The sequence below is a fragment of the Salvelinus fontinalis genome, chromosome 23 (assembly GCF_029448725.1).
Source record: "Salvelinus fontinalis isolate EN_2023a chromosome 23, ASM2944872v1, whole genome shotgun sequence".
NCBI classification, from domain to species: domain Eukaryota; kingdom Metazoa; phylum Chordata; class Actinopteri; order Salmoniformes; family Salmonidae; genus Salvelinus; species Salvelinus fontinalis.
This window is the reverse complement of record NC_074687.1, coordinates 8,546,778-8,560,296: the sequence shown is the minus strand read 5'-3', so window position 1 is coordinate 8,560,296 and position 13,519 is coordinate 8,546,778. Positions and strand designations below refer to the sequence as shown.

At 40.5% G+C, this 13,519-nt stretch overlaps 1 protein-coding gene across 1 annotated transcript; it reads left to right on the top strand.

The window, feature by feature from the left end:
* Positions 1–1,337: 1,337 nt before the first annotated feature.
* On the top strand, positions 1,338–12,545 carry LOC129820821 (interferon-induced GTP-binding protein Mx-like). The gene is made up of 12 exons (XM_055877810.1): positions 1,338–1,578; positions 2,007–2,144; positions 3,586–3,740; positions 5,366–5,504; positions 5,590–5,788; positions 6,236–6,314; positions 6,422–6,544; positions 7,106–7,238; positions 7,421–7,579; positions 9,991–10,067; positions 10,414–10,788; positions 11,645–12,545. The coding sequence occupies exons 1-12, from the start codon at positions 1,398–1,400 to the stop codon at positions 11,864–11,866; spliced, it is 1,980 nt and encodes a 659-aa protein (XP_055733785.1). The 5' UTR covers positions 1,338–1,397; the 3' UTR covers positions 11,867–12,545.
* Positions 12,546–13,519: the final 974 nt, after the last annotated feature.

Below are 13,519 nucleotides of genomic sequence, written 5' to 3'. Positions count from 1 at the left end.
CCCACTTCCCAGCCCCGGCTCCAGTCTTTATACACATATAGCATATGGGTCCAACCCATATGCAAAAAAGCATACTTCCCTTAATCCTTCCTGCCACCATTATCTTTTTAGTTCAGGCTTCCTGCTTGATCACGCCTACTAACGCCCATATCTGCTTTCAGTTAGATTATAATAGTGGCCAGACCCGTGCTTGTCTTAAAAATAATATATGTCCATCTATCCTATAGGCCTATGACTTAGCCCTGTATTTAACTCAGTGCCTCAGCATGTTCTCTGGTATGTGTCCTTATGAGAATTGGCAGACCCTGTGTCTCTTCTATCATTAGTGTGTCCAGTTGCCTTAGGCGCATATTTCTCTGGTATGTGTGTCTCTTAATGGAATCAGCAGACTATATGTCTAGTGTGTTATCTATGTGTCTCATTTACTCCTACACCAGCCAGCTGTATGTTGATAGTGTCGTCGTTCAGCCACGACTCCGTGAAGCATAAGATGTTACAGTTTTGAATATCCCTTTGGTAGTTTGATCTTCCACGTAGGTCATCTATTATATTGTCCAAAGATTGCACGTTTGCTAGCATAATGGAAGGAAGTGGGGGTTTATTCGATTGCCTACAAATTCTCAGAAGGCAGCCCCGCTCTTTGGCCCCTTCTTCTCCTCCTTCTCTTCCCGCAAATCACAGGGATCTGGGCCTGTTCCTGGGAGAGTAGATTATCATTCTGTAAAATCACAGGGATCGGGGCCTGTTCCTGGGAGAGCAGATTATCATTCTGTATATCATTCAGGAAGGTGTTCTTAATGTTTGGTAGTGTTTTACAGTTGGCAAATTGTGAGGTTCCGAACTCGGCATGTGAGACTGTATCTCCTCCTATGTTATAGTGATGTGATGATTTAGATTATAATAACTTTAGTTCAAAATACAGATAAATTGCTGTTATTTTGTATTTTCAATGAAATGGTTTAGCTTTCATTCTCTTTTATTTCAGGGGGAGAAAGAAATGTCTCATGAAGATGGATCGAGGTGGGACAACATTACTTCAGCTTTCGGTTTTGAACTTATGAAGGCCTCCATTTTTCAGTTGTTATTGCACACTTGCAGTACTACTCTGTAGTACGATCCAAAATACTACTCTGTAGTACACTGTACCACAATACTATAATAATAATATTCTGAATTTTATGGTGATGTGATTATTCATGCAGTAAATTGTGTGAAATGTTGTTAATGGTGCAGTTTTAACATTTTTGGGGAAAACATTTTCTCGTCCCATGTACGCCAAATTATAGTTAGTTCTTAACCAGAAAAACGGTGTTAAATAATCAATTTAGCCATGAATGTCTATCATCAAATGAACCATTCATAATGGCATTATTTTGTACCCCTGGCATACCCCCAGGATGTTCCAAGACCAGCTGGCGGAGAAGGTCCGGCCCTTCATAGACTTAATAGATGACATGAGATCCATAGGGATAGATAAGGAGCTGCCACTGCCAACCATTGCTGTGGTGGGAGACCAGAGTTCAGGAAAGAGCTCTGTGCTTGAGACCCTTTCTGGGGTGGCGCTGCCCAGAGGGACTGGTGAGATTCTCTATTGTTTTCTGAACATACAAAAAAACATTAAAATCAGTATTAGCATTATAAATGTCATTCCTAAATCACCCAAAGTCCATAGACGAGGTCAGGAAACAGACAGTACAATAGGACCACAGAGACACGGACATTACTGAAATGTTTAGAACCTTCAAATTAACTTGATAACCGCAGAAAAACTTTACAGAAATTGTTAACCTGTACATGAGTTTTCTAACCATTTAGTCAGACACTGTACATGTCTGACATGCTTTCTGAACATTAGAGAAACCTTGTTGTCTGTAGCCTGCAGAAGTTATATATTTATCATGAAATCCATGTCCCGGTCCATTGTTGACTGTACTGTCATATTGTATTGTATTGATTGTTCTGTAATACAGTATAACGATCTGTCATTGGTACTTCCTTGTTTCCAGGTATTGTCACCAGGTGCCCACTGCTACTTCAACTCTGTAATGACAGGACAGTGAAATGGGATGCTGTCATCTCATACGGAGGAGGGAAAGTCATTGAATTTGACGAACCTTCAGAAGTCGTGAGACACGTTGAACAAGGTGAGATGGGAACAAACACACAAAAACACACCAAAACACACACACAAACACACACAAACACACACATTAACCAGTGGAGGCTCCTCAGAGGAGGAAGGGGAGGACCATCCTCCTCAGTGAATTTCAGAAACATTTAAATAGCGAAACATTTAAAAACATATTTTTTAAATAAAACTATACTAAATATAGCCCTATGTCCACCCAATCAAAGGATCAGAAAATGAATCTATTACAGAGTGCATAATCTACAGCTAGCTAGCACTGCAAGACATAACATGTGGTGAGTAGGTTACTGAAATAGAGAGAAAGACAATAGGAACAGTTTTGAAAAGAGAGCAAGCTATATTTCATATTATTTTCACTTTCACTTACTTAGCTTGCGAAGTTAGCTAGCTAGTTTAGCCCACTCAGACACCAGGCTCAAACAGAGAGGGATGGCTATGGCTATCCAACGAAGTAACTCTTCCAAGTCAAGGTAAGTTTAATACATTGTTAGCCACTGATGCCCTCCGATGTAACTGCTAAACTGCTTGCTGCTGACTGAACACTGTACTGCATGATCGTAGCAGGTTTACTAACGCGTTAGCTCTATTGATTATGATGCTATAATATGGTGACATCGATGTCGGCTGTGTGTAGAGCTGATATGAAGGTTTGGCTTGGAAATGTTTTTTCGTCTGGTCACAGACAGCTGATGTGTTGTGCACTGAAGTCAACAAGCGAAGGGTAAAGGTGAGAGGAGGGGAGCGCGTAGATGGGAGGAGGATGTATATATACAATGATCAAAGGGATCATGCTGTTTGTATTTTGCTCCTATGAAAGTGAACTGTGATTGCGTGTGATCAGGGGTGTTTTCATTACACCAATTCTGTTGAAATGTTTTTCTTAAGCGGACGCAAACGGAAACAAAACAAGGATAAACATACCTGAATTTGTCCAATAGAAACTCTCGTTTGCAACTGTTGGACTAAATGATTACACCCTAGATCAGCATGATGCAGCCAGAGTGTGCAAGGTGGTATTGAATGTGTCAGTATCTATCACCTTGATTACTAAACATTCTCTCAACTTCTACACCTGCGTTGTAAACTTTCATTCATAGATTAGGTTGTAGTATTATGAGTATGATGTTTTAGCCTAAACCTATCGATGTTACATTGAGCTGTGTGAATGGAATATGAATGACAGTCATCCAATAGGCTGTAATAGAAATAAGGCCATTGCTCATAAAAATATATTGTTCTCCCTCATCTTAAACGGTACCAACCGCCCCTGACATTGACATATCTATTATCATTTATTGTGGAAAAGTTTGTATGGTATTTACCATAGACAACTACAGAATACATAATATATTATGATAAGAAGAGTTCTATCAGGGTATAAGACAGACAAACAAACAAATAATAAACACATCAATATTTTCCCATTGATTTAACAGCTCAGAACGTGTTAGCTGGAAAGGGAGTGGGGATATGTGAAGACCTGATCACTCTAAAGATCACATCCTCCACGGTGTGTGACCTCAGTCTGATTGACTTACCAGGGATCACCAGGGTGGCTGTGAAAGGACAACCAGATGACATTGGAGTCCAAGTAAGTCTATCGTTAATGTGTAGCTTTTGAACTTTGTCCAGTACATTGTTTGGTTCTCTCAAGACTCTTGGTTCTCATCTCTTGATTTACTAAGGATGAATTGTTTTAGCCAGGTGTTCAGATAAGTTCCCATAATTGCTAGCAAAATACATGTAGCTATGATGGTTGATTCTGGTGAAAAGTACTTTGAATGTGTTGGCTTTGAGGATGGTTGAGCTTCAGAACCATGAAGAACAGAGTGCTGTCACGCCCACTCTCCCTCCCTCGCGCCAGGCTACCCGTCATCATACAAACATGTTACCAACACGCACAGCTGCGCTCATTGAACTCACCTGGACTCCTTCACTTTGTTGATTATCTGTTATCTGATATATCTGTCTGTTCCTTGGTGGTGTTCCCTGTGTCTGCATTGCTCCGTATTGTGTGTTATGTGTTCCCTGTGTCCGCATTGCTCCGTATTGTGTGTTATGTGTTCCCTGTGTCCGCATTGCTCCGTCTTGTGTGTTATGTGTTCCCTGTGTCCGCATTGCTCCGTATTGTGTGTGTTATGTGTTCCTGTGTCTGCATTGCTCCGTATTGTGTGTGTTATGTGTCCCTGTGTCCGCATTGCTCCGTATTGTGTGTTATGTGTTCCTGTGTCCGCATTGCTCCGTATTGTGTGTGTTATGTGTTCCCTGTGTCCGCATTGCTCCGTGTTGTTATGTGTTATGTGTTCCTGTCCAGACGCTGCTCCTGTTCCGCTTCATGTCCGTCAGCTATTAAACCATCTCCTTCACCTGCTTCTCATCTCCTGTACCTGCTTCTCATCTCCTTTACCTGCTCCTCATCTCCTGTACCTGCTTCTCATCTCCTTTACCTGCTTCTCATCTCCTTTACCTGCTTCTCATCTCCTGTACCTGCTTCTCATCTCCTTTACCTGCTTCTCATCTCCTGTACCTGCTTCTCATCTCCTTTACCTGCTTCTCATCTCCTTCACCTGCTTCTCATCTCCTGTACCTGCTTCTCATCTCCTTTACCTGCTTCTCATCTCCTTTACCTGCTTCTCATCTCCTTTACATGCTTCTCATCTCCTTTACCTGCTTCTCATCTCCTGTACCTGCTTCTCATCTCCTGTACTTCTCATCTCCTTTACCTGCTTCTCATCTCCTGTACCTGCTTCTCATGTCCTTTACCTGCTTCTCATCTCCTTCACCTGCTTCTCATCTCCTTTACCTGCTTCTCATCTCCTGTACCTGCTTCTCATCTCCTTTACCTGCTTCTCATCTCCTTTACCTGCTTCTCATCTCCTGTACCTGCTTCTCATCTCCTGTACCTGCTTCTCATCTCCTTTACCTGCTTCTCATCTCCTGTACCTGCTTCTCATCTCCTTTACCTGCTTCTCATCTCCTGTACCTGCTTCTCATCTCCTTTACCTGCTTCTCATCTCCTGTGCCTGCTTCTCATCTCCTTTACCTGCTTCTCATCTCCTGTACCTGCTTCTCATCTCCTGCCCTAACAGGTGCTCCACACAGGGCGATATCACGGTAACAAGCGGTCTGATTAATCTCTCGTGGATTAATCAAATAACTCGATCAAAGGCTTACATCCTGACTGCTTTGTCACATTCTTCTTCCTTTTTTTACTAGATCAATAATCTCATTTCGAAATTCATAAAGAATAAGAAAACCATTATTTTGGCGGTGGTACCATGTAATGTTGACATAGCAACAACAGAGGCACTGAAAATGGCACAACAAGTGGATCCTAAAGGCACAAGAACTCTGGGTAAAGAAATTATATAGACTAATGTATTTTTTATACGTTTTTTGTATTAGTAAAGTTCTCATAATGCTTTTCATGTGTTTTCAAGCCATTCTGACAAAGCCAGACCTGATAGACCCGGGAGCAGAGAAGAATGTGTTGGAAATTGTCCACAATAGAGTCATCTTTCTCAATATGGGTTATGTCATTGTGAAATGTCGTGGTCAGAAGCAAATTGATGAAAACATGTCAATAACTCGTGCGATTGAGGAGGAGTTGGAATTCTTCCGAAATCATGAGCACTTCAGGTAAAATGTGTTCTTGCCATGTGTAAAGTAAACTTGCATCTATGTTTTTGATGGCTTCACATCTGAAAATGTTCAGGGCCCCAAACTGTTGGTTTCAGGATTTTATGAAAAAAGTATATTTTTCCAGATATCCTTTGAGAGTAGTTCCATATAGTGTTGATGAATGAGAGTCCCTCTTCTCCCATTATCTTACATTCCTGGAAATTGTACTTTTTAACATTCAAAATCAAATAGCTAAATGATCCTTGGTATGATCATAAAACAATTCCATACGTTATCTTAGCAAATATCTCTAGCTTAAAAAGATGGATTTATTTTTTATTATGTTAATTAGATATATGTGGGGGCGTGACCATTGTAGGCCAAAGGTTATACCATACCAGGTTATGGCCAATGTTTGGGATGAAATACTGTGTTGGTTTTTTTTCTCTCCTTTTCAATGTATAGCTCCCTCCTGCGTGAGGAGAAGGCAACCTCCAAGTGCCTAGCCAACAAGCTCAGCAATGCCCTGGTCAAACAGATCAAAGTTAGTTCAACCACATACCCTATGGTTATCTGTTCCTCCTAAACCCAGTGCACACTGGAAAACATGTGGTCTGGTACCTATTAACTTGTATGTTTGCTCCTGGTCAGAAATATCTGCCCCAGATGTCAGAGAAGATAAAGGAGCGGCTGGGGCAGGTAAAGCATTCGTTGAGTCAAATAGAGGGCGGGCCTCCAATGGAACCTGAAGAGAAGAGGAAGTACCTCATTCAGGTGAGTACATCTTTCACCTTTCCATCATTCAGCTTCGTAAACTTCTTCTCTACAAAATGTCTATAAAAATGTATGATGGAGGGTTGGAAGCCATACTGTTGCACAGTTGTCCAGGTGTGTTATTGTCATGGTTTGGTAAATTGTCAGGAGAATGTCCTATAGACAATTTGGGCAATGGTACCTGGTGTAAAGGCATCAGTTCTGTTGCACATCCTCTGCCATTTGGATTGGTCAGATTTGCAACACAGGTGTAAGAGTAGACGCACTGTCCAGAAAGATATATAAAACAGCATTATAATGTTCTCCACTCCCACTTCCTCCACTCTCCTTTCTTAATTTCCCCTGATTATGTTTGTCACCAGGTTAAACAAAACTTTACCTTGACAGCTGATTTTACAAATACACTTGGACATTCCAGTGTAAGATAGTTCTTGTTTAATATCTGTAGAAGATGTAAGGATGGATGGGTTTTGTGGAGCCATTTCATTAAACAGTAATCTAAAAGGACTAAATATGAAACATTTAAACAGGTAGGTTTTATTGTTATGTTTCCATCTTCAGGTCATAACAGATTTCAATGAGCAGATTACCCAACTGTCCAAAGGGGATATTATCGTTGAGGAGAATCTGTTTGAGCTCATGCGAAAGGAATTTACAGAGTGGATGGAATGTCTGAAAAATGCAGAATCAGATTGTAGGTACAATTTTGACTAGCCCGGGTATTGCTCATCATAATACCATGTATAACCAATGAATATTTATGTTTCTAAATATCCCTAATATTTACTGATATAGTTAATATACTACTAATAGTTATGTCATACAACAGTGATTATAATCTCCAATTAATTATTAACATTGTTTTCCTGAATTTAGACCACGATGAAGTGCAAAAAGTGGTGGATGAATATGATGAGAAGCACAGGGGAAGTGAGCTGCCAGGATTCAGTAACTACAGGGTATTTCAACATGTTGTTCAGAAACTAGTGGCTAAACTTAAGATACCAGCTATGACAACACTACAGACAATCAGAGGTAAGTGACCAAAAGCCCTTGTCTTGTCTACTCCATCTCTCCCCCTCTGGCGCTTGTTGTCACCAGTTTATTCATTACCATGCACACCTGTCACCATCATTACGCGCACCTGCGACCATCATTACGCGCACCTGCAACTCATGAGATTCACCTGGACTCCATCACTTTCCTGATTACCTCCCCTGTATCTGTCACTCCCGTTGGTTCTTTCCCCAGGCGTTATTGTTTCTGTTCTGTGCACGTTCCTGTGCCTCAGCAGAAGCAACCGGCTCGCTCCTGGTCCTCTGGACCATCCCTCTGATCGGCTTCCTTCTGCTGGAGCCGCGCGTCAGGGAGGGGGTACTGTAATGTCTACCACCACTCCCCCTCTCTGGCTCTTGCTGTCGCCAGTTTATTAATTATTACACACACCTGTCACCATCCTTACACACACCTTACTGTTTCTGTTCTGTGTTTCTGTCTGTACGCTACTCGTGTTTCTTGTTTTGTTTCATTTTCGTTTCTTTGTAAAATTCACTCTGTACTTGCTTCCTGATTTATTAGCGTACACGTTACAGCCCTAGGTTTGATGTGATTTTCCAAAAGCCCCTTTATTGAACATCATGCATGGGTCTCTATGGTACTTCTGACAAGACAAACATGCCTATTATATTAAGCATTAACACCCAAGAAAGCAGGTATTGGTGAATCACACCTCCATCCACATCGTCAGGGCTGAAGTGGAGCGGGTCAAGAGCATTAAGTTCCTCCATTTCCAAATTGCTAATGAGTTAAAATGGTCCACACATGTGCACAGTCATGAAGAAGGCGAGACAGCACCTCTTCCTCCTCAAGAGGTTGAAAGCTTTGGCCATGAAATCCTCAATGTTATACAGCTGCACCAATCACAGCATCTTGACTAGCTGCATCACTGCTTGGTATGGCAAAAGCACCACCCTCGTTCGCATGTCTTTACAGAGGGTGGTGCGGACAGCCCAGTACATCGCTGGGGCAGAGCGCCATGCCATCCAGGACATCTATATCAGAGGGTGGTGCAGACATCCCAGTACATCGCTGGGGCAGAGCTCCATGCCATCCAGGACATCTATATCAGAGGGTGGTGCAGACATCCCAGTACATCGCTGGGGCAGAGCTCCATGCCATCCAGGACATCTATATCAGAGGGTGGTGCAGACATCCCAGTACATCGCTGGGGCAGAGCTCCATGCCATACAGGACATCTATATCAGGCGGTGTGAAAGGAAGGTCCGGAAAATTGTTAAAGACACCAGCCACCTAAGCCAAAGAATGTTCTTTCTGCTTCCGCACGGCAAACGGTTCCTTAACAGGCTCCAGAACAGCTTTTATCCCCAAGCCATGAGACTGCTAACTAGCTAACTAAATGGCTACCGGATTATCTGAGTTGACCCCTTTATTTATTTGAATCTTTGCACTGTCTCTATGCACACTCACTCCAACACACACACGTGCGGACACTGTCACTCCAACACACACACACACACACACACACACACACACACACACACACACACACACACACACTTCATTTTGTTAACCACATAATATCTAGATGCTTCTCTGTTTATCATATGTCCTGATGCCTAGTCACCTGAACCCTATACATACAGTATCTAACCATACCACTTCACTATCCCTGCACATTGTACATATGGTACTGGAACTGACACTGGAACTGTCCATGTATATAGCTACTGACCCTGGATCTGTCCATGTATATAGCTACTGACCCTGGAACTGTTAATGTATATAGCTACTGACCCTGGAACTGTTAATGTATATAGCTAATGACCCTGGAACTGTCCATGTGTATAGCTACCGACCCTGGAACTGTTCATGTATATACCTTACTTACATTCTCGTGTTTTTCTTATTTCTCTCGTGTTTTTGTTCTACTTTATGTTATTTTTAATACTTCATTGTTGGGTTTAGAGTTTGTAAGAACGGCATTTCAATGTACTTGTGCACGTGACATTTGAACTTTAATTGACTAAATAGGACATGTTGAAGGAATAGTTCACTCAAATTACAAAATGACATATTGGTTTCTTTACCCTGGAAGCAGTCTATGGATAAGGTGTGACATCAATCCAGCTTTGGTTTAATTTACCTGGACACTGTTTCCATGTTTTACTCTTCATGTCCAAATGATCCTAATGGATCTCAAATTGATTGTGTAGCTTCATTTAGTTACTTATTGATTATTTGGATATGAAGCACAAACAAATTATAATATTGGGACTATTGACTTGTAATTTGGCTGAACTACACCTTTAAATAAAAATATTTTGTCTCTTTACCAAATAAATTTGTCTCTTTTTATCATCTCTTTACCAAATACATTTGTCTTTTTTAACATCTCTTTATCAAGTACATTTGTTTTTGTTTTTCAGACATAGTGCAGAAGCAATTTGATCATTTGTCCAGAGAGAGCTTTAAGAATTATCCTTATCTTCATCAAGTCTCAAAGGTAATGACAATTGTAAACTGTTAAGCGCTCTGACATTATAATCATACAATTCTCTTTTCTGTGATTTTAGGCTGAAATGGAATTCTTAGTTTGTGGCAATAGCAAGAAGCAGGGAAACATGAGGCAAAGTAGCACTTAAAAATCACAAGGTATTTTTATGAAGAATTCCAATTTACAGGTTGCCCATTGTAGGATTGTAGCTTGAAATGTTCAAAATAAAACACCACAAGATACTTAGAGCATGTCGAACTGAACTTTTATCTGAAACAGTAACAGTTTTTCACTGCCTCCCTGCATCCAAGATTCTTTATGTCCTCATGGTATCTTCATTTTTGTTTAAACTCAGAAAAAAATTGAAACAATCCAGGAACAGCAGTCAATCATAGTGAAGGAGAGGATCGTTGAGCAGTTTGAGATGGAGATGCAGGTCTACACACAGGATGAAATCTTCAACAAACATGTTCTAGAGGGGGAAACGGCAGACTGCTCAGATCTCTCAGACGAGGATGAAACACATGTTCTAGAGAAGGGGGAAAAAGCAGACAACTCACACCTCTCAGACTGCTCAGATCTCTCAGACGAGGACACCTCAGACGAGGATGAAACACATGTTCTAGAGAAGGGGGAAAAAGCAGACGACTCACACCCCTCACTCCTCTCAGACTGCTCAGATCACGACACCAGGAGCAAGTACCCAGGGCTGCTCAAGGCATACTATGAGGTACAATGCAAACATCTACTGTGCAGTATGTATAGAATGTTCCAGAAATAAAATCTAATTAACTAAACCTGCAGCGAACATAAAACTGGCATGTTATGTAGTGTGCTTATCGACAAACTCACACACTTTCTCATCAGGGCCTTCGACAAATTTGTAGAATCAAACCCACAAATGCTGAAGCTCCAGATACTCAACTAGTCTAAAGAAGGCCAGTTTTATTGCTTCTTTAATCAGGACAACAGTTTTCAGCTGTGCTAACATAATTGCAAAAGGGTTTTCTAATGATCAATTAGCATTTTAAAATGATAAACTTGGATTAGCTAACACAACGTGCCATTGGAACACAGGAGTGATGACTGCTGATAATGGGCCTCTGAACGCCTATGTAGATATTTCCAGCTACAATAGTCATTTACAACATGAACAATGTCTACACTGTATTTCTGATCACCTTGATGTTTTGTTTAATGGACAAAAAAATCTAAAACAAGGACATTTCTAAGTGGCCCCAAACTTTTGAACTGTAGTGTACATTATATAGCTCTGCTCCAGCCTGTACTATGAATCCATGACATCATCAATGGGATGATCAGATCTCTAATTAAAACTTTTTGACAAATGTTTCAAACATACATTTTTTGTGGCAGGGTTGCATCATGGTATATTGCATTTTGCAGACCAATCCAACTCTGAAGTCTACATGTTCACCTTGCTGAGCCTTTCTTGTCGTTTGGTAATCTTTTGGTTGGCTGAGCCTTGCTGAGCCTTTCTTGTCGTTTGGTAATCTTTTGGTTGCCTTGTGGCCATCTCATCCCTTCGGGCTCTCACTCTCCATCCCACCTCACCTCTCTCACAGATTGTGGTGCAAAGACTGGCTGACCAGGTGCCCATGCTGATCCGTTACTTCATCCTGAAGCAGTCAGCCAAGATTGTGTGCAGTGAAATGCTGGATCTGCTACACAGAGATGACACTGATAACATCCTACAGGAGGATTCAGAGATCGGACTGTATCGTGCAAAGTTGCATGCCCAAGTGGATCGCCTTGTACAGGCCAATGACAAAATCAGCAGCCTCTGAGAGTGTGATGTCTTGTCAGTTACAATATTCAGAGATGTTGCCAAAAACAGAAACATGTTAATATAAGTAGATTTTTGGAAAGGGCCTCTAATGGCCAAATGTCATTTATTTTAAGTAATGAGTAAGATAAGCTATATTTTGTATATTTGTAATCAACAAATGTATTAGATCGGCTAAGATCAGTGAGATGCTGTACAGACGACACCAGGGAAATCCTTCCGTAAACGTAAAAGGTTGCGGGACCAAGTGGATCGCCTTAATTAGTAGACTGTGGTTGACAATTTGTCAGTGCAGAAATTCCGAGATGTAGCCAACAATAATAATTATATACAATAATTATATATACTTTTGACCAGCATACAGAACATTTTATATGATGGGCATCTCTACATTTTGTCAAAAATGTGTTTTTAAATAAAATGATGTGACAGTTGTATCATCACATATCTGCATTGTGTTTTATGTTTTCTTCTCAAAATGTACTCAGGAAATATGTGACAGTTGTATCATCACATATCTGCATTGTGTTTCATGTTTTCTTCTCAAAATGTACTGAGGAAATATGTGACAGTTGTATCATCACATATCTGCATTGTGTTTTATGTTTCCCTCTCAAAATGTACTCAGGAAATATGTGAAGATGGTTGATAACATTAAATAAAGGGACAAATCAAATGAAGGTTGTATCCATTTTCTGATTGGTCAGAGCGCATCAATGTAGATAATAATTTTATGATGGCATTATAATAACTTGATGCCTGTTTTATTAAACGTGTTAAGGACCAGTTTGGTGCATGTGTTGTTACCTACCCTTACCACCTGGGGACGGCCCGTCAGGAAGTCCAGGATCCAAGATGCAGAGGGATGTGTTTAGTTTAGTCCCAGGGTCTTTAGCTTAGTGATGCGTTTTGAGGGCACAATGTGTGGTGATAATGTCAGGTTCCTCTTTAAAACTGGAATGGTTTAGTTATAAATTATGTTTAAGGTGATTTGTTTAGTACTTTTATTGAATTAACTTCTCTGCACTGCGGATCCCTTTTACGGGATCACTTTCCTAAACAACCGTTGGAATTGCAGGGCGCCAAATGCATAAATATTACAACAAATATTTATAATCATGCAATCAAAAGTGAAATATACCAAAACACAGCTTAGCTTGTTGTTAATCCACCTATCATGTCAGATTTTGAAAATATGCTTTACAGCTAAAGAAATTTAAGCTTTTGTGAGTGTAGCAATAAATGCTACAACAGCTTGCCCCAAATTTGCATGGTCACAAAAGTCAGAAAAGCAATAAAATTAATCGCTTACCTTTGATAATCTTCGGATGTTTCCACTCACGAGACTCCCAGTTACACAACAAATGTTATTTTTGTTCGATAAATATTACTTTTATCACAAAAAAACGCAATTTGGTTTGCGCGCTATGCTGAGAAAACTACAGCCTCGTTCCAGTCCTGAAAGGAAGATGAAAATTCCCAAACGTATCAGATTAAAAAATATTACTAAAAATATTTATAATCATGCAATCACAAGTGAAATATACCAAAACACAGCTTAGCTTGTTGTTAATCCACCTATCGTGTCAGATTCTGAAAATATACTTTACAGTGAAATAATTCCAAGCTTTTGTGAGTGTAGCATTCAATGCTA

Excerpts from the sequence above, each read along its gene's own strand:
- LOC129820821 (XM_055877810.1), top strand. The coding sequence starts at position 1,398 with ATGTTCCAAGACCAGCTGGCGGAGAAGGTCCGGCCCTTCATAGACTTA. Across the intron at positions 1,579-2,006 it reads GGCGCTGCCCAGAGGGACTG|GTATTGTCACCAGGTGCCCA; the intron begins GTGAGATTCTCT and ends CCTTGTTTCCAG. Across the intron at positions 7,580-9,990 it reads AACACTACAGACAATCAGAG|ACATAGTGCAGAAGCAATTT; the intron begins GTAAGTGACCAA and ends TTTGTTTTTCAG.